Genomic DNA, 19,453 nt, shown 5'->3' with positions numbered 1-19,453 from the left:
CATTTTACATATTTTCTATGCTGCTCTGGAGATACAGTGATTGCGACAAAGACCATATGGACTGCAAAGCCTAAAGTATTTACTGTCTGGCCCTTTATAGAAAAGGTTTGCCGACCCCTGCTCTAAACTATTAGAATGAGAACACAGACATAAATATACAGGAGAGATATTAAAGGGGAAGAATGAATAGTCTTGTTGATTGATCAGATATGTGAGGGAAGACGGAGAATCCCCCTCTGCCCTTTCCCTTAAGGTTCTTATGGCTGGCCAAATAATTAACAAGACAGGTTAGCAGGAGAAAATAATACCAAGTTTAATAACATGTATACATAGGAGAAACCAGGGACACTGAGTTTCTCAACACAATGGCAGAGATTCTCGTCTTAAATAGTATCTTCAGCTAAAGACAAAGGAGGATGTTGGGGGTGGGTGGTGTTTTGGGATTTCAGAGGGGAAGAAGACAATTTACTTGAGGAGGGAAATGTAAATGTTTGTCAGACAATGCTTTGCAGGGCCACCTATAAAGAATGTGGCCAGAGAGACAGGAATTATAGTAATCAAGAGTATGTACATTTAAGTCTTCTTCTTCTGTCCTGTTAAGAGTTTTCACAGAAAAGGTCATCCCCCGCTCCTCCCACTACACAGAGGGAGATACCTTTACAAACGTAAATATTTGGTAAACAGAACTTTGAAAAGTATGGGCTTAGTGAGGACCCTGCCAGCCTGTCCATACCCAGAGTTAAATTCCTTTAGGCAGTTAGTGGGGGAGGTCAAATGTCCATCAGAGAAAATAATCAAGGTAAAGAGACATATTTCAGGGTGGCCAAATTTTGATCTCCCACAGATACAAGGGTAAAAAAAGAAACATCAAGGATGATATTTAGATTTCTAAAGTAGGGGGACTAGATGAGTCAGGTTGCAATACTCCATAATAGGGAAACACAGACTTAGGCTGGGAAGGAGAAGTGGGGAGAGAATTTTTTCAGACTTGGACCTATTGAATTTGAGGTACTTGTGACATACTCAAGAAGAAATCTTCAGTAGGCAGTTGGATATGTGGGTCTGGAGTTTGGGCATTGATGATTTGAGGGTCATTAGTATACAAATGGTAATTAAAGCCATGGGAATGAGATCACTGATGGAAAGCTGCAGAGGCAGCAGGAAAAACTGACACCATCAGCTATGATCAGTTGCTCACTAATAACAGCTCTCTAATAACTTCTAATTAGCCCATGTTTTCTTTCTTTCCCACTTCCTTTATTTTCATGATCCAATTTCTTTTCCATTTTTTGCCCCTCCAAAAAACATAATCATCCTTTTTCTTGTTTTTGACAAGTTTGCATTATTTTGTTTTTTATCTAATTTTATGATGCTATTCCAGCTTCTCTGTACTCTTTATTTTAAACTTGCTTTTGAAATTGCTAGAGAGATGCTATTCTTGAATATTAGGCTATGATGGGCCTCAGCCTTCCCTGGACTGTCTCTCTCTCTTTTTTTTTTTTTTTATGAGGAAGATCAGCCCTGAGCTAACATTTGGTGCCAATCCTCTTTTTTTTTTTTTTTTTTGCCAAGGAAGATTGGCCCTGGGCTAACATCCATGCCCATCTTCCTCTACTTCATATGGGACACCGCCACAGCACAGCTTGACCAGCGGTGCATTGGTGCACACCCAAGATCTGAACCCTGGGCCACCAAAGCGGAGCGTGCGCACTTAACCACTTGCGCCACCAGGCCGGCCCCCTGGACTGTCTCTTTTATATCCTTATACACTTAAAAAAATTTTTAATGGAGGAGGGAAAATTCAATCTACAGACTACAAAAATACTTAGTAAAGGATTATATGGGTAGTACTGCTTTATTCTTATCACTTTAATTTTCTCTTCAATCTTCTTTATTGAGAACGGAGACATTGATCCAAATGCTCATGTATAACGGCCTCATATTTCAAAAGCTGCTCTAGAACAATACATTTTACATAGTATTAAAGAGAAAATCATAGCTTGTCTAAATAAAGGCCTTTTCTTAATCCTAGCAGAATGAATTTATTTCCTATCCCATTCCTTTGCCATGTAAGGGTTTTTCACTTAGCTTCTCAGACCCCCTTTATGGCATATTGTTCCCTTGGCATTTCATGTTCTCATTATTCCTGTCAATCTTTCCAGCAGGACTCTCACAAAAATCTTATATTCAGTGTTTAGTGTTACTATCAGCAGGTACCAGTTCACAATTTCTCTCACTTTCTATTAACACTAGTTTCTTTTTTTTTTTTTAATGAGGTGTGCCCCATTTAACGTTAACTTTTTTTTTCCCCCCCCAAAGCACCAGTAGATAGTTGTATGTCATAGCTGCACATCCTCCTAGTTGCTGTATGTGGGACGCAGCCTCAGCATGGCCGGAGAAGCGGTGCGTCGGTGTGCGCCCGGGATCCGAACCCAGGCCGCCAGCAGCGGAGCGCGAGCACTTAACCGCTAAGTCACGGGGCCGGCCCATTTAACACTAGTTTCATTGTGCTAGTTATCTCACCTTCCATATGCCTTTGAACAGAGATGCCAAGGATTTGTTCAAAGATCTCACAAAGCCCAGCTGGTAGATCATTAAACCCAGAAGTTCTCTTTCCTCTACAGCAATTTTACTATGTTGCTCACTTTTAGAATTTGGATGTCTGCTACTAAATTATCTATTCATCTTTTTGACACTGCAATATTACAGGCATCTGATCCTTCTTCTCCCCACATAAACACTCCACTCCCAAAATTCTTGTCTAGCTCCTAAAATAGTTTGTTAAAGACTTCCAACATTCAATGTTGTCCTTGTAAGGAAATCTGATATGTTTTTACCTACCACAACACTCCCTTGTATTATTGCAAAATCTAAGAATGTAAAGCAATGACTTAATTTTGGCTTTAATCTCATGTCTTCTATCATCTTAAGTCTGTTTACAGAAACTTCTCCCATTTAGTTTCTGATTTTTAATATTTGCCCCAATTTCTTTAATTTTGTTTTTCTTTCCTTTTATGCTTTTCATTAATCATTTCTGCATATAGATGGGTCTCTTTGGCTCTTTAACTCCTCTGGCTTTAACCCTTCCTGTGAGAGCCTTCACTTCTTTTAATACTTCCACCATCTCATCACTTTCAAAACGAAGCTTGGCTTCCCTTCTGATTATTCCTTCTCTTAGTTTTAATTTCCTAGTGTTCTAACAAGAATGTGTTTATCTTTTAAATGATTCTTCCAAAACTTCCCAGTTTTTGAGAAATTAATTTGAGTTCTTACTACTGCATGATTGGAAAAAAGATACTTCACTTTACCACTGATGGGGTTCAAGGTAGGCCGCCCCAAAATATGCCACTTTGGCATATTGATTATTTTAAATTAAAGTTACTTAAGAAACAGCCAGTGCAAGAAGGACACTCTGACCCTCCTCTCTGTACCCCTGAAAGCAGGAAATAAATTCCCACGTGAAAGGTACCCTTCCCACTCCAGGAAGTAGAGAGACATCCTTATCGCCAGAGATACAGAATTCAGGGTCAAGAAGGCTATATAAACAAAATCTGCTTAGTTTCTTCACTAATTAGTACCCAAGCCTAAATTTCTTTGTCTTGTCAGTTCTTTACAAATTTATTGTTTCTTTGTCTAAAAGGTATAAAAGCTGCCTGCTTTGGTCACTTCTTTGAGCTTTCATATTTCTATGAGCTCCCATACATATGTAAGTAAATTTGTTTTTCTCCTGTTAATCTGTCTTGTATCAATTTAATTATTAGGCCAGCCAAAGAACCTGAAAGGGTAGCGGAAAAATTTTTTCCTCCCCGCCACCACATATATATACTCTCTGTTGAACTGGCAATGCTATAGGAGTATTTTCTTTTTTTTTCAAGTATATTCCAAACAGGTAACAGTACATACACTCTAAGAACTATTACTTAATCCTGATTTTATAAAGGCATTCTCATTGTCTGGCTTCATAGGTTCCTTTTTGGTTGCTTTCAGACTTTTCCCAAAATACCCTTATTTAAAATATGCAAGAAAGAGTGACGTCAGCGTCAGGGCGGAGTGAGCTTTCCCGTGAACTCTTCCCCCGATAAGATACAACAAAAGGAACAGTCACAGACCAACAACGGAATCCCAGACAGTGAAAAGCTAGATTGGAAAGATCCACACTGCCCCACATCTGAGAGTAGAACATGCTGGGTCCCCGGAGGAAGTGGGGAGAGGTAAGGAGAACTCCTCTCCCTCCCCATCAGATCAGCAATCCCAGTCCGCGAGGATCCCAGAGAGGGGGGAGGGGCGGCCCTCGGTGGGGAAACCGTAGCTCCTCTGGCTCTCTCAGCCAGTGGGAAACTCCCACACAGAGGACTCAGAAGAGCCACAGGGCTACCATCAACATCTGAGCACCCCAGAGAGCAGATAACGAGGGGCTAACGAGAAGCCCCCCACGCCAGGGACCCAGAGGGCAAGAGAGAGAGCCCCCCCCCTCCCCACAAACCGGACCCTGCAGCTCAACCAACCAGACCAGACCAAGCGATCTGCGGCAGACCAGACCAAGCGATCTGCAGCAGACCAGACCAAGCGATCCATGGCAGACCAAACCAAGGCAGACCAGACCACGCAATCCGCGGCAGACCAGATGAAGAGACTCAACCCGTGGATCGCAGCGGGGAGAAAAAAAAAGGAAAAAAACTGTGGATCGCAGCAGAAAAACTGCGGCAGAGCACAGGGGGCTTAGACTACACAGCCCTTTACCACCACACAGTGGTGGCAGGTGGAAATTGCAACCAGAGATTTCCAGGATGAGGAAAAACAAAGCCAACACAGGAACCACAATGCAAAGATATATGAAATCACCAGACCAGAAGCAAACCCAAAAACCAACCCCGAAGACACAGAAATCCATAATCTAAACGACAGAGATTTCAAAATAGCTATCATAAAAACACTCAACGAAATACGAGACAACACAAACAATTCAATGAGTTTAGGAGTTTCTTCACAAAAGAGATTGAAATCATAAAGAAAAACCAATCAGTGCTGATGGAGATGAAGAACACAATGGAGGACATAAAGGAGAATCTGGAATATTTAAAGAACAGAGCTGACAATATGGAGGAAAGAATTAGCATTTTATTTTATTTTATTTTATTTTTTTAAAGATTTTATTTATTTATTTATTTTTCCCCCCAAAGCCCCAGCAGATTGTTGCATGTCATAGCTGCACATCCTTCTAGTTGCTGTATGTGGGACGCGGCCTCAGCATGGCCAGAGAAGCGGTGCGTCCGTGTGCACCTGGGATCCGAACCCAGGCCGCCAGCAGCGGAGCACGCGCACTTAACCGCTGAGCCACGGGGCCGGCCCAGAATTAGCATTTTAGAGGATAGGAATACAGATATGCTCCAGATGGAAGAGGAGAAAGAACTAAGACTAAAAAGAAATGAAGAAAGACTCCGAGAAATATCTGACTCTATTAGGAAATGTAACATAAGAATTATAGGTATTCCTGAGGGAGAAGAGAGGGAAAGAGGGACAGAGAGCCTATTCAAGGAAATAATAGCTGAGAATTTCCCAAATCTGGGGAAGGAGCAGGAAATACCAGTAAGCAAAGCCAACAGGTCACCTAAATATATTAACAGACAAAGGCCCTCTCCACGACACCTAGTGGTAAGGTTAGCCAGAGTCAATGACAAAGAAACAATATTAAGGGCAGCTAGACAAAAACAAAAAATAACGTACAAAGGAACTCCCATCAGGCTCTCAGCGGATTTCTCAACAGAAACTTTACAGGCTAGGAGAGACTGGAATGATATATTCAAAATACTGAAAGACAAAAACTTTCAGCCAAGAATGCTCTATCCAGCAAAAATATCCTTCAAATATGATGGAGAAATAGTAACTCTCCCAGATAAACAAAAGCTAAGGGAGTTCATGGCCACGAGACCCCCACTACAAGAAATACTCAAGAAGGCCCTCAGGCCTGAAAAAAAGAAGAGAAAGGGAATACAAAGCTTGGAGCAAGGAGAAAAATAGGTAAACTCAGAAAAATAGTAGATCTTTACCAGAATAGGTTAGCAACCACTTAAATACTAAAATCAAAGATCAAAGGAAGGAACTCACCAAAAAGAAATTTAACCTCATCACTGTAAACACACAGCCACAACACAAGATAGAATAAGGTATAACAAGAATGACTTAGAAGGGGAAGACGAAAGTGATTGAATTGACTTAGTATAAGGAAATAGGAGGCCATCAGATAATGGACTATATCATACACAAGATTTTTTACCCAAACCTCAAGGTAACCACTAAACAAATAATCAAAACAAAACCACATATGATGAACAAAGAGAAAACTAGAAGAGTCATAAGACAGAACAACCAAACTGAATTGGCAGTCCGAAACAAATGGGACAAGAAACAAAGGAAACACAAAAGAACCAGAAAATAGGTGACAAAACAGCAACATTAATTCCTCTTATATCAATAATTACCCTAAACATAAATGGATTGACCTCTCCAATCAAAAGATACAGAGTGGCAGGATGGATTAAAAAGCAAGACCCAACAATATGCTTCCTTCAGGAAACACATCTTAGCACTAAAGACAAGCACAGGCTCAGAGTGAAAGGATGGAAGACAATACTCCAAGCTAATGGCAAACAAAAGAAAGCAGGTGTTGCTGTACTCATATCAGACAAAGTAGACTTGAAGATAAAACAGGTTAAGAAGCACAAAGAAGGGAAATATATAATGATAAAAGGGACACTCCACCAAGAAGACATATCACTTATAAATATATATGCACTCAACATAGGAGCACCAATGTACATAAAGCAACTATTAACAAACCTGAAAGGAGACATTAACAACAACACAATAATAGTAGGGGATCTTAACACCCCACTTACATCAATGGATAGATCATCCAGACAAAAAGTCAATAAAGAAATAGTAGACTTAAATGAAAAACTGGACGAGATGGACCTAGTAGACATATACAGAGCACTCCATCCAAAAACAGCTGACTACACATTCTTCTCAAGCGCGCATGGAACATTCTCTAGGATAGACCATATGTTGGGAAACAAAGCAAGCCTCAATAAATTTAAGAAGATTGAAATCATAACAAGCATCTTTTCAGACCATAAGGCTATGAAACTGGAAATGAACCATAAAAAAAAAACTGGGAAAGTGACAAAAATGTGGAGATTAAACAACATGCTACTGAACAACCAATGGATCATTGATGAAATTAAAGGAGAAATCAAAAACTATCTGGAAACAAACGAAAATGATAATATGCCATATCAAACCATATGGGATGCAGCAAAAGCGGTCCTGAGAGGGAAACTCATAGCGATACAAGCCCACCTTAACAAACAAGAAAAAGCCCAAATAGGCAACCTTAAATTACACCTAACAGAACTAGAAAAAGAAAACAAACAAAGCCAAAAGTCAGCAGAAGGAGAGAAATAATAAAAATCAGAGCAGAAATAAATGAAATTGAGACCAAAAAAACAGTAGAAAGGATTAATGAAACAAAGAGTTGGTTCTTTGAGAAGATAAACAAAATCGACAAACCCTTAGCCAGGCTTACTAAGAAAAAAAGAGAAAAGGCTCAAGTAAATAAAATTAGAAATGAAAGAGGAGAAATTACAACGGATACCATGGAAATACAGAGGATTATAAGAGAATGCTATGAGAAATTATATGCCAACAAACTGGACAATCTAGAAGAAATGGATAAATTCTTACTTAGACTCATACAACCTCCCAAAACTGAACCAAGAAGAAATGGAGAATCTGAATAGACCAATCACAAGTAAAGAGATTGAAATAGTAATCAAAAACCTCCCAAAAAATAAAAGTCCAGGACCAGATGGCTTCTCTGGTGAATTTTACCAAACATTCAAAGAAGATTTAATACCCATCCTTCTCAAACTATTCCAAAAAATAGAGGAAGATGGAACACTTCCTAAATCATTCTACGAGGCCAACATCACCCTGATACCAAAGCCAGACAAAGACAATACAAAGAAAGAATATTACAGGCCAATATCGCTGATGAACATTGACGCAAAAATCCTCAACAAAATATTGGCAAACCGAATACAACAATACATTAAAAAGATCATACACCATGATCAAGTGGGATTTATACCAGGGACGCAGGGATGGTTCAACATCCGCAAATCAATCAACGTGATACATCACATCAACAAAACAAAGAAGAAAAACCACATGATCATCTCAATAGACGCAGAGAAGGCATTTGACAAGATACAACATCCATTTATGATAAAAACTCTCAACAAAATGGGTATAGAAGGAAAGTACCTCAACATAATAAAGGCTATTTATGACAAACCCACAGCCAACATCATACTCAACGGGGAAAGACTGAAAGCCATTCCCCTGAGAACAGGAACGAGGTAGGGCTGCCCACTCTCACCACTCCTGTTCCACATAGTACTGGAGGTTTTGGCCAGAGCAATTAGGCAAGAAAAAGGAATAAAAGGAATCCAAATAGGTAACGAAGAAGTGAAACTCTCACTATTTGCAGATGACATGATTGTATATATAGAAAACCCTAAAGAATCTGTTGGAAAACTATTAGAAACAATCAACAACTACAGCAAAGTTGCAGGGTACAAAATCAATCTACAAAAATCAGTTGCATTTCTGTATGCTAATAATGAACTAATAGAAAGAGAGCTCAAAAAGATAATACCATTTACAATTGCATCAAAAAGAATAAAATACCTAGGAATAAATCTTACCAAGGAGGTGAAGGACCTATACAATGAGAACTACAAGACATTATTGAAAGAAATCCATCATGACATAAAGAAATGGAAAGATATCCCATGCATGTGGATTGGAAGAATAAACATAGTTAAAATGTCTATATTACCTAAAGCAATCTACAGATTCAATGCAATCCCAATCAGAATCCCAATGACATTCTTCACAGAAATAGAAAAAAGAATACTAAAATTTATATGGGGCAACAAAAGACCCCGAATAGCTAAACAAATCCTAAGAAAAAAGAACAAAGCAGGAGGCATCACAATCCCTGACTTCAAAACATACTACGAAGCAATAGTAATCAAAACAGCATGGTACTGGTACAAAAACAGACACACAGATCAATGGAACAGAATTGAAAGCCCAGAAATAAAACCACACATATAGGGACAGCTGATTTTCGACAAAGGTGCTAAGAACATACAATGGAGAAAGGAAAGTCTCTTCAATAAATGGTGTTGGGAAAACTGGACAGCCACATGCAAAAGAATGAAAGTGGACCATCTGCTATTGCCATTCACAAAAATTAACTCAAAATGGATCAAAGACCTGAAGGTGAGACCTGAAACTATAAAACTCATAGAAGAAAATATAGGCAACACACTATTTGACATTGGTTATAAAGGAATCTTTTCGGATGACATGCCTACTCAGACCAGGGAAACTAAAGAAAAAATAAACAAGTGGGACTTTATCAGATTAAAGAGCTTCTATAAGACAAATGAAACCAGAATCAAGATGAACAGGCAACCCACCAGCTGGGAGAGAATATCTGTAAAACATACATCTGACAAGGGGTTGATCTCCATAATATATAAAGAACTCACCCACTGAACAACAAAAAAACAAACAACCCGATCAAGAAATGGGCAGAGGAAACGAACAGACACTTCTCCAAAGAAGATATACAGATGGCCAATAGGCACATGAAAAGATGTTCAACATCACTAATCATCAGGGAAATGCAAATCAAAACAACACTAAGATACCACCTCACGCCCGTTAGAATGGCTATAATCACCAAGACAAAAAACAACAAGTGTTGGAGAGGATGTGGAGAAACAGGAACCCTCATACACAGCTGGTGGGAATGCAAACTGGTGCAGCCTCTGTGGAAAACGGTATAGAGAGTCCTCAAAGACTTAAAAATGGAGATGCCCTATGACCCAGCCATCCCATTACTGGGAATCTATCCAACGAACCTGAAATCAACAATCCAAAGAGGCTTATGCACCCCTATGTTCATTGCAGCATTATTCACCATAGCCAAGAAGTGGAAGCAACCTAAGTGTCCCTCGACTGACGATTGGATTAGGAAAATGTGGTATATATATACAATGGAATACTACTCAGCCATAAAAAAAGACAAAATCGTCCCATTTGCAACAACATGGATGGGCCTGGAACGTATTACGTTAAGTGAAATAAGCCAGAAAGAGAAAGACAAACACTGTATGATCTCACTCATATGTGGAATATAAACCAACACATGGACAGAGAAAACTGTACTACGGTTACCAGGGGCAGTGGGGGTGGGGGGTGGGCACAAGGGGTGAAGGGAGTCATATATATGGTGATGAACAAACAAAAATGCACAACCCAAAATTTCACAATGTTAAAAGCCATTAAAACATCAATAAAAAAATAAAATAAAATAAAAATAAAAATATGCAAGAAAGATACCAATTAATTATTTTCTCTTTCAAATTTATTTGGGGATGAGAGATAGGTGTGTGTAGATAGCTAGATAGACAGACACACAGACACACATACATTCACAAACACAGCCTCCATCCCCTTGCCTAATTTACATCTATGGTCAGATAGACTCCAACCCAGATCCTTCAAAAATCCTCCAAATAGGGCCGGCCCCATGGCTTGGCGGTTAAGTGCACGCGCTCTGCTGCTGGTGGCTCAGGTTCGGATCCTGGGCACGCACCAAGGCACCGCTTCTCCAGCCATGCTGAGGCCGAGTCCCACATACAGCAACTAGAAGGATATGCAGCTATGACATACAACTATCTACTGGGGCTTTGGGGGGAAAAAATAAATAAATAAAATCTTTAAAAAAAAAAAAAATCCTCCAAATATCTTGCCTGGCTCCAGAGTCTACTGGGAAGGGCCTCACATTCAGCCCTTTCAAAAACAAAACATTTTTTTTTATCATATGCAGTCCTATTTCCAATAAGAACGTCACCTTATTTCTTTTCTATGCCCAAGGTTTATCAGAAATGAGAATCCACAAGAACAGGAACAGTGTCTCTCATTCATCCCCGTGTGTCCATCATCTGGCATACTGCCTGACACCAATAAACACTCAATAAATTTTTGCTGAATGACTCCCTAGACTTATATGTTCCACACTCTTTGTACTACATACTCTCCTACCTTAAGTTGTACTTTATTCATATTTGTATAATTCTAATTACCCTTCAAGACTTCTTCTGAACTCCCTTATTTCCCTGTTATCAACTTCATTGCCTTAGGCTTTACTTTACCTCTCCCCTTTTGTAATACTTGTTTCTCTGGGATTTGGAGTCTATCTATAGTAGGCTGATTATCCATGCTCACTTTGGCCTTTTCCATGTTAATTTCTTTTTTGTTTTTTGCTGAGGAAAATTTGCCTTGAGCTAACATCTGCTGCCAATCTTCCTCTTTTTGTATGTGAGCCACTGCCACAGCATGGCCTCTGACAGAGGAGTGGTGTAGGTCCATGCCTGGGAAGCGAACTTGGGCCACTGAAGCGGAGCGTGACGAACTTAACCACTAGGCCACCAGGGCTGGCCCCATGTTAATCTCTTAAAATGTGCTTACTATCCTTCCTGAGATCTCTTCTTTTTTTTCTCTCTTCTGAGGCCTATGTTATCTCTTTTTTTCAGTAAGAATTATCTTCTCCTGATATTTTCCTATTGCACTTCTTGCTCATCCCCAGTTACTTCATCTATTTTCCTCTAATCTTTCTTCCTCCAATATCTAAAACTTAAATTTTATATTTCTACCACCTCCGTCTGAAGCTCTTTTAATGCTTTCCCCATCCCACATGGCTACTCTGAATTAATTTCGGCAGCTGTTACCAGCTCAGTTGCTCTGCTTCTCTTTCCATTCTGGGACCTTGAAAATGGCTCAGCTGTGCATGCTTCACTTTCATTATGACCTGTTCTTGGGCAATCAGCACAACTATGACCACTGATCCCAAAGGTTAAATATACAATTGGCTTTTTACAGATGTCATTTCTGGCTCCTTTTTCTCCACATCAGAAACATTTTTCCTGATTATATCTCTTACTCAGATGATTTCTAGAGACAATTCTATCTCCTATAACTTAACCGCCAAATCTGGTTGATGCTGAGAATCACCTGGGGACCTTTAAGAAATATATATTCTTGCCTCCCCCACCCCACTCCGGTGTGATTCAGCAGTCTGGGGATGGGCCCAGGAATCTTTTTTCAAAAAGTGCAAGTGATTCTGATAAGCAGCCAAGTTTAGCGATTACTCACCTATAGTATGTCTTTGGCTGGCACCTATATCAGCTGGATCAAAATGGAATATCACTAAATAATAACTAATGGGTATTAAATGCTTATATTGTGCCAAGTCTTGTGCTAAGTGCTTTACAAGTATTATTGCATTTAATCCTCACAACCACCCTATGAGGCAGGCAAAATTATTTTCTCCTTTTCACAGATGAAGAAACTGTGCCCTATATCATATGCCTACAGGAGATTCTGGATATTTTCCCAAGCAGTCCCAGACCAGAGTCTGTGCTCCTGACCTCTGTGCATATACTAGATCAGGTAGGTGATTAACCTTTTTTTCTTACTACTCTTACCCTGCACACATATTATTGAGTCAATATTCCAAACACAACTGTAACTTTTACTTGATGTGTTCAAGAATTAGTCTCTCTTCCGGCAGCCCGCGATGGCGGGCCGGTCGGCCAGGGCTCGAGGGGCCTCGCGGGGAGCGGCCATGTTGGCTTCATGACTGAGGACGCGGGGCGGCCTGGGGGGACCCCCTGCCGGGGGTGGGCGTGAGGACAGCCGAGGATTCAGAAGGAACTGGCAGACATCACTTTAGACCCTCCACCCAACTGCAGTGCTGGTCCCAAAGGTGATAACATCTATGAATGGAGATCAACCATTCTAGGGCCTCCAGGATCCGTGTATGAGGGTGGTGTATTCTTCCTTGGTATCACTTTTACACCAGAATATCCTTTCAAGCCTCCAAAGGTTACATTTCGGACAAGAATCTATCACTGTAATATTAACAGTCAAGGAGTTATTTGCTTGGACATATTGAAAGATAATTGGAGTCCAGAACTAACCATTTCTAAAGTCCTCCTTTCCATCTGCTCACTTCTTACAGATTGTAATCCTGCCGATCCCTTGGTAGGAAGTATTGCCACTCAGTACATGACCAGCAGAGCAGAACATGACAGAATGGCCAGACAGTGGACCAAGAGATACGCTACATAAATTGGGTTTTCACAATTCTTACCTTATTTGTCTGTCACAGAGAGAGCTGCTTATGATTTTGAAGTGGTTGGGGAGGGTGGGAGTTGGTAAAGAGTAGGGTATTTCTATAACATATGATTCAGTCTTATTTCCTAAGATTTTGCTGTAACTTAAGGTATCTTGCTACAGTAGACAGAATTGGTAATAGTACCTTTTAAAACTGTCATTAGTTCTGCAATATTAGCTGAAATGTAGTACAGAGAATAGACATTTGGGTTCAGTTGCTTGTAGTCTGTAAATTTAAAACAGCTTAATTTTGTACAGGTTACACACATGGCCGTTTATGTAAAGTCCTTCTAAGACTACACACTTTTTTGTTTTAAGGAATTGGAATTTGTTTTCCCTTCTTGGAAGGGAACATTGATATTTAACAGTTTTTTAGAGACTGTCATCTCATTTATATAAAATGGACACATGGCTATAAGACACCCTATAAGAAATGAGTAGTTATGTATTTTATTTTATATGCCAATCTACTTTATTGTGAAAAGGTTAGAGGTTTAAATCAGGACTTGGAAAACCTGTAGTAAAATACCTTAAGCTGTTAACTGTAAGGCATGGAATAGGAGTTGCTCAGTGGATTGGTTATATGTTGTGGACTACTTAAGTCTGCATTTGTTACTGTGCTAATAAACAATATCAAAACAAGCACCTAAAAAAAAAAAAAAAAGAATTAGTCTCTCTTGAAGCCAGTTTTAGTTTAAGCTATACCCAGTTACATTTTTAAAGAGAATAAGCAAGGTCTTTGGTCTTGGTTGGCTATAATGAATCACCACAAAGTTTTTTATTCACCCATTCATTTTTATTCAATCAGTCATTTATACAGCATTTACTGAGTATCTACTACGTGCTGGGCCTGGGGATACAAAGTATTTGGTCTTGGTCTGTTAAGAAGAATCATAAAGAATCACTGCAAAGTTTGTTTATTCATTCAATCTGTCAGCCAGTCACAAGGAAAATATTTATTGAACACCTACTACATGAAAGACACTGTAAAAGGCCTAGAAATACAGCAATATACAAGGAACAGGAGGGAGATTTGTGTAAAGGACACACATTTTGGAGTCATCAACATAAGTTTTCTAAGTGAATATGATTACTTAGGAAGAGAGTAGAATGAGAAGAGAAAAGGATCTCAGACAGAAAACTATGAACTATAACACTTAACGATGAATAGAGGCAAAGCCAGCAAAGGAGACTAAGAAGTAAACTGAGAGAGAGAAGAAAAACAGGCGAGTCTGGTGTCATGGAAGCCAAGAGCACAGAGTGCCGGGTAAAAAGATGCTGAGATATTAGGAGTAGAAAGAGAAAATGCAGAAATGAAAAAAGACAATTCTCTCTTCGAGAAATTTGACTCGAAAGGGGAAGAAAGAGTCAAGTATTTTTTAAGTCCTGAGGAGCATGTATTAGACAGAGAGATTGACTATAAGAGGGAGACTGGATTAATAATAGTACAAGGTCTTTGAAAAGGTGGAGAAGTTTGGATCCAGAGAACAGGTAGAGAGGCTTGTCCTGGGGAAAGAATGAAACTTTTTTATTCTAATAAGGAGGAAAGACATATAGGTAGAGATGTAGGTATGCCTGCAGATTTGCTCGTGAAAATCGTATCAGTTCCTGTCCAATTCTTAGTCAAGCAGGAGACAAGATCACCTGTTGAGCTTGCAGAAGAAAGAGAGGAGTTTAAATGGTTGGGGGGAGGTCTGAGGATAGAAGTTTGAAAGTTGTTGGAATGGGTGTGTTAATTAGAGAAATGTGATTTTTAAGGCACCATTGAAAACCTAGTTGGGGTAACATCATAAATTTCTACAAGTACTAATCTGGTTATATTATTTTCTCCAGCTGTGCTTGATATAGCCATGTAAAAGAGAGAATAATGGCAAGAAACTAAACTGAAACAACAGACCACAGAATCTTAGCTGGATAGGGAAGAAAGTAAAGAATAAACAGGACTACAGGAAAGGAAGAAGGAAAAAGATCAGCAGTCCAGATGAAGTTGAAGAACAAATATAGTTTGTACGGCAGTTCTAATCTCTTTTTTCATATACTCTCCCAAGAATGTGCAGGTTTGAAGTTTAGAAACTTTAAATTTCAAGGATTTGAAATTCTACCTCAGGTTCATGTTAAAATGAATTAAAAATCAAGGCCTTTGGCAGTCATTAGTATAGGCAAATATTTCTAGTCTTCATCCCAGGCACTTGGTAGGACTGCGCTTCTCCATTCCTTTGAAGTTGGGTTGAGGGAAGGGCAATGAAATGTGAGCAAAATGACATGAATTGCTTCCAGGCATAAGCAATTATAGGGAGCACAATTCACCACTCTCTCATTCTACCACAGCAACCAGTGTTTCAGATGGTGGCTGCTGAATGAGGAAGATACAGAGCAGTGCCTCCAGTTGACCCACAGAGGGCATGTCGAGTGAATGATAAATTTTAAGCCACATAATGGGATGCAGGTGGAGGACTATGAAAGGGAAGGAGAAAATGAGAGGTGGGTAGGGAAGGCAAAGCAGACTTGGAAGGGAAAGCAAGGCAGACTCAGAATGTATGAGAGTAAGAGTCTCCTCCCCATCTGCCATATCCAACCCTTAAGGTATTTCCACTTGCATGTCTCACTAATCCTTGAAACATAAAAAATCAAAATAGTTTCTACACATATTAGTAGCCCTTCTCAATTTCCCCATTATCTTCATCATCATCCCTTTGGTTCTCCTGCCTCTTCTCTCTTCTCATCCTATCCACCAGCCCATTAGTACCTACAACTGCATGCATTCACACTCCACACAAGCTATCACAAACTCCTGCCAATTATTCTTTTGCAATTTCTCTCAGACCTGACTCTTAACTCTTTTTATGTTCATGGCAGCCACCTTGATCTATGTGGACTATTCTCATCTAGCTGCACTAGAATATAAGCTCCATAAGAGCAGAGATCTTTTTTGTTTGGTCACCCCTGTATCCACTGGCACACTGCAGGCACTCAACATTATTATTGAATAAATAAATGAAGAAATCTAATCTAACACTAGTCTTTTCCCACTTTTATCTATTTCCAAACAGTAGCGACAAACACCTTTGCAAAAACTTGTTTTCCATCAAGTCTTTCTTATAGTCACGATCCAAGAGTAGAATACTATTGCCCATAGCGTAGAATCTAAAACTCTTCTACCAAGCATTTAATGCCTTCCATAAGGTGGGCATCACTTTCTCTATCAAGTTATCAGAAAAGGTCTCCTTGACATTGTCAAGCTAGTTTTTTTTGGTTTGGTTTGGTTTTTTTGAGGAAGATTCACCCTGAGCTAACATATGTTGCCAATCCTCCTATTTTGCTTGAGGAAGATTTGCCCTGAGCTAATATCTGTGCCAATCTTCCTCTATTCTGTACGTGGGTGCCCACCCCAGCATGGCTGCCGACTAATGGTGTAGGTCTGCGCCCAGGAACCAAACCCAGGATGCCAAAGCGGAGCACACCGAACTTAACCACTAGACCATGGGGCCAGCCCCCAATCAAGCTAGTTTTAACCATATCTAACAATTAAACTACTCTTTCCTATGTCCGTGCATCATCAGCAGAGTGTCCTTCCCTTTTCTTTTCACTACTAGAAACTACTTGCATCCTTTAAAATCAGAACCAAAACTTAAATTGATTCTACATTAGCATGATGTTAATTTTTATAGATAAAAATTTCATTACATTCACTGTCCCCCATTCTTCCAACATGCTCCTAATTTTTTATGCTGTTAGGCCCTAGTTACACCTTCCACTTCCAGGTCTCCTCTAATTCAGTCATGTCCCAGCCACCTCCTGCCAAGACTAGCCACCACTGTTGCCAAATCCTGCTTTAGGTCTTAAGGGTACATTTAATTTCTTCCTATGTTAATTTATTCAGCATATATTTATTGAGTACCTATTTTGTGCAAGTCACTGTTCTAAGCACTGGGGATACAGCAAATCACAAAAACAGACAAAAATCCCTGCTCTCCTTGGGAGTGTGGGGGACCAGCATACAATAAAAGAAATAATACAATAGATTAGAAATTGATAAGTACTGTGGAGAAAATACATGAGAGATGGAGAAGAGGGGGAAGGCCTCAACAAGATGGTGTCATTTGAACAAAGACTTCTAAGAGTGAGAATTACCATGCAGCTATCTGGGGGAAGAGTGACCTAGACAGATGGTACACCAGTGCAAAAGCCCTAACACAGGAGAATGATTGATATTTCAAGCAGCATCAGGGAGGCCAGTATGGCATGAATGAAGTGGGCAACAAGAAGGCTAGTAAGAGATGAGGTCAGAGAACTGCAAGGGAAGCAGATGGTATACAGCCTATGGGCCACTGTAAAGACTTAGGCTTTTTCTGCAATTGAGATGGAAGCCTTTGGAGTATCTTGAGCAGATAAGGAATATGATCGAATTGACATTTTAACAAGATGCTATGTTGAAAATGGATTAAAGTATGAGCAAGGACAGAATAAAGGAGGCCAGTTAAGCTATCACCAATAATCTAGGCAAGAGATAAGAGTAATTTAGACCAGGGTGGTAGTAATGGAGGTAGGGAGAAGTGTTTAGATTCTGGATATATTTTGAAGCTGAGCCAATAGGATTTGATGCTAAACTGGATGTGAGGATGAGTAAGAGAGAGACAGGAATAACTCCAAAGTTTCTGGCCTGAGGAACTGAAAGGAAGGAGTTGCCATTAACTGAGTTGGGGAAGACAGTGAGTAGAAGTTTTGGGGTGGGGGAAAGATCAACGGTTTGGCTTTGGACAGATTAAATCCAAAACAATTTTTGCCATCCAAGAGGAGATGATGAGTAGGGAGCTGGATATCAAGCCTGGAATTCAAGGGAACAGTCTGGGCAAGAGATATAAATTTGAAAATCATCAGTGTACAGATGGTATTTAAAGAGGTGGCATGACAGCTCTCCAAGGCACTGAGTGTAGATAAAGAAAAGGTCCAAGGACTAAGCCTTGGGGCATTCCATTTGAGCCATTTGAGGACGAGCCAGAGAAAGAAAATGAGAAGGAATGGCTAGTGAGGTAGTAGGCAAACTAGATTTCCTAAAAGTCAAAATGAAGAACGTGTTTAGGGGACAGCCTGGTGGCCCAGCAGTTAAGTGCGTGCGCTCCACCTTGCCAGCCCGGAGTTTGCAGGTTCGGATCCGGGCGCACACTGACACACCACTTGTCAAGCCATGCTGTGGCGGCGTCCCATATAAAGTAGAGGAAGATGGGCATGATGTTAGCCCAGGGCCGATGTTCCTCAGCAAAAAAGAAGAGGATTGAGGGCCGGCCCTGTGGCTTGGTGGTTAAGTGCGCGCGCTGCGATGCTGGTGGCCCGGGTTCGGATCCCGGGTGCGCATCGAGGCACCACTTCTCCGTCCATCCTGAGGCCGAGTCCCACATACAGCAACTAGAAGGATGTGCAGCTATGACATACAACTATCTACTGGGGCTTTGGGGGGAAAAAATAAAGTAAATAAAATCTTTAAAAAAAAAAAAAAAAAAAGAAGAGGATTGACATCGGCTGTTAGCTCAGGGCTGATCTTCCTCACAGAAAAAAAAAAAAAATGAAGAATGTGTTTCAAGGAGGAGGAGGGAGTAATCAACTGTATCAAACGCTGCTCATAAGTGAAGTAAGATGATGACTGAGAATTAACCACTGGATTTAGCAACACTGAAATCATTGGTACCTTGAAAAGGACACTTGGTGGTATGTCCGGGGCAAAAACCTGATTAGAGTGGATTTAAGGGAATGTGGGTTTTTGTTTTTGTTTTGCTGAGGAAGATTCGCCCTGGGCTAACATCGTGCCCATCTTCCTCTGCTTTAAAAAAAAAACATTTTTTTTTTAATTTATTTTTTCCCCCAAAGCCCCAGTAGATAGTTGTATGTCATAGTTGCACATCCTTCTAGTTGCCTAGACACGGCCTCAGCATGGCCGGAGAAGCGGTGCGTAGGTGCGCACCCGGGATCCGAACCCGACCGCCAGCAGCGGAGCGCACGCACTTAACCACTAAGCCACAGGGCCGGCCCAATCTTCCTCTACTTTATATGTGGCACATCTGCCACAGCACGGCTTGATAAGCGGTGCATAGGTCCGCGCCTGGAATTCGAACCTGCAAACCCTGGGCCACCGAAGCTCAGC

At 40.3% G+C, this 19,453-nt stretch overlaps 2 protein-coding genes across 3 annotated transcripts in view; one reads left to right on the top strand and one right to left on the bottom strand.

Annotated features, from left to right (window-relative positions):
• Nucleotides 1–19,453, bottom strand: part of GOLM2 (golgi membrane protein 2) — a 110,939-nt gene that overhangs the window by 71,371 nt on the left and 20,115 nt on the right. The window lies entirely within an intron of this gene.
• On the top strand, nt 12,719–13,334 carry LOC106800405 (ubiquitin-conjugating enzyme E2 E1). The gene is made up of 2 exons (XM_014780354.2): nt 12,719–12,739; nt 12,838–13,334. Exons 1-2 carry the CDS (start codon nt 12,719–12,721, stop codon nt 13,270–13,272), a joined length of 456 nt encoding a protein of 151 aa, XP_014635840.1. The 3' UTR covers nt 13,273–13,334.

Source organism: Ceratotherium simum, chromosome 3, assembly GCF_057802395.1.
Source record: "Ceratotherium simum simum isolate JZ-2026a chromosome 3, ASM5780239v1, whole genome shotgun sequence".
NCBI classification, from domain to species: Eukaryota; Metazoa; Chordata; class Mammalia; order Perissodactyla; family Rhinocerotidae; genus Ceratotherium; species Ceratotherium simum.
The sequence above is the reverse complement of the archived record's forward strand: the minus strand, read 5'-3'. Positions and strand labels throughout refer to the sequence as shown.

Excerpts from the sequence above, each read along its gene's own strand:
- LOC106800405 (XM_014780354.2), top strand. The coding sequence starts at position 12,719 with ATGGCGGGCCGGTCGGCCAGG. Across the intron at positions 12,740-12,837 it reads TGGCGGGCCGGTCGGCCAGG|CCGAGGATTCAGAAGGAACT; the intron begins GCTCGAGGGGCC and ends GCGTGAGGACAG.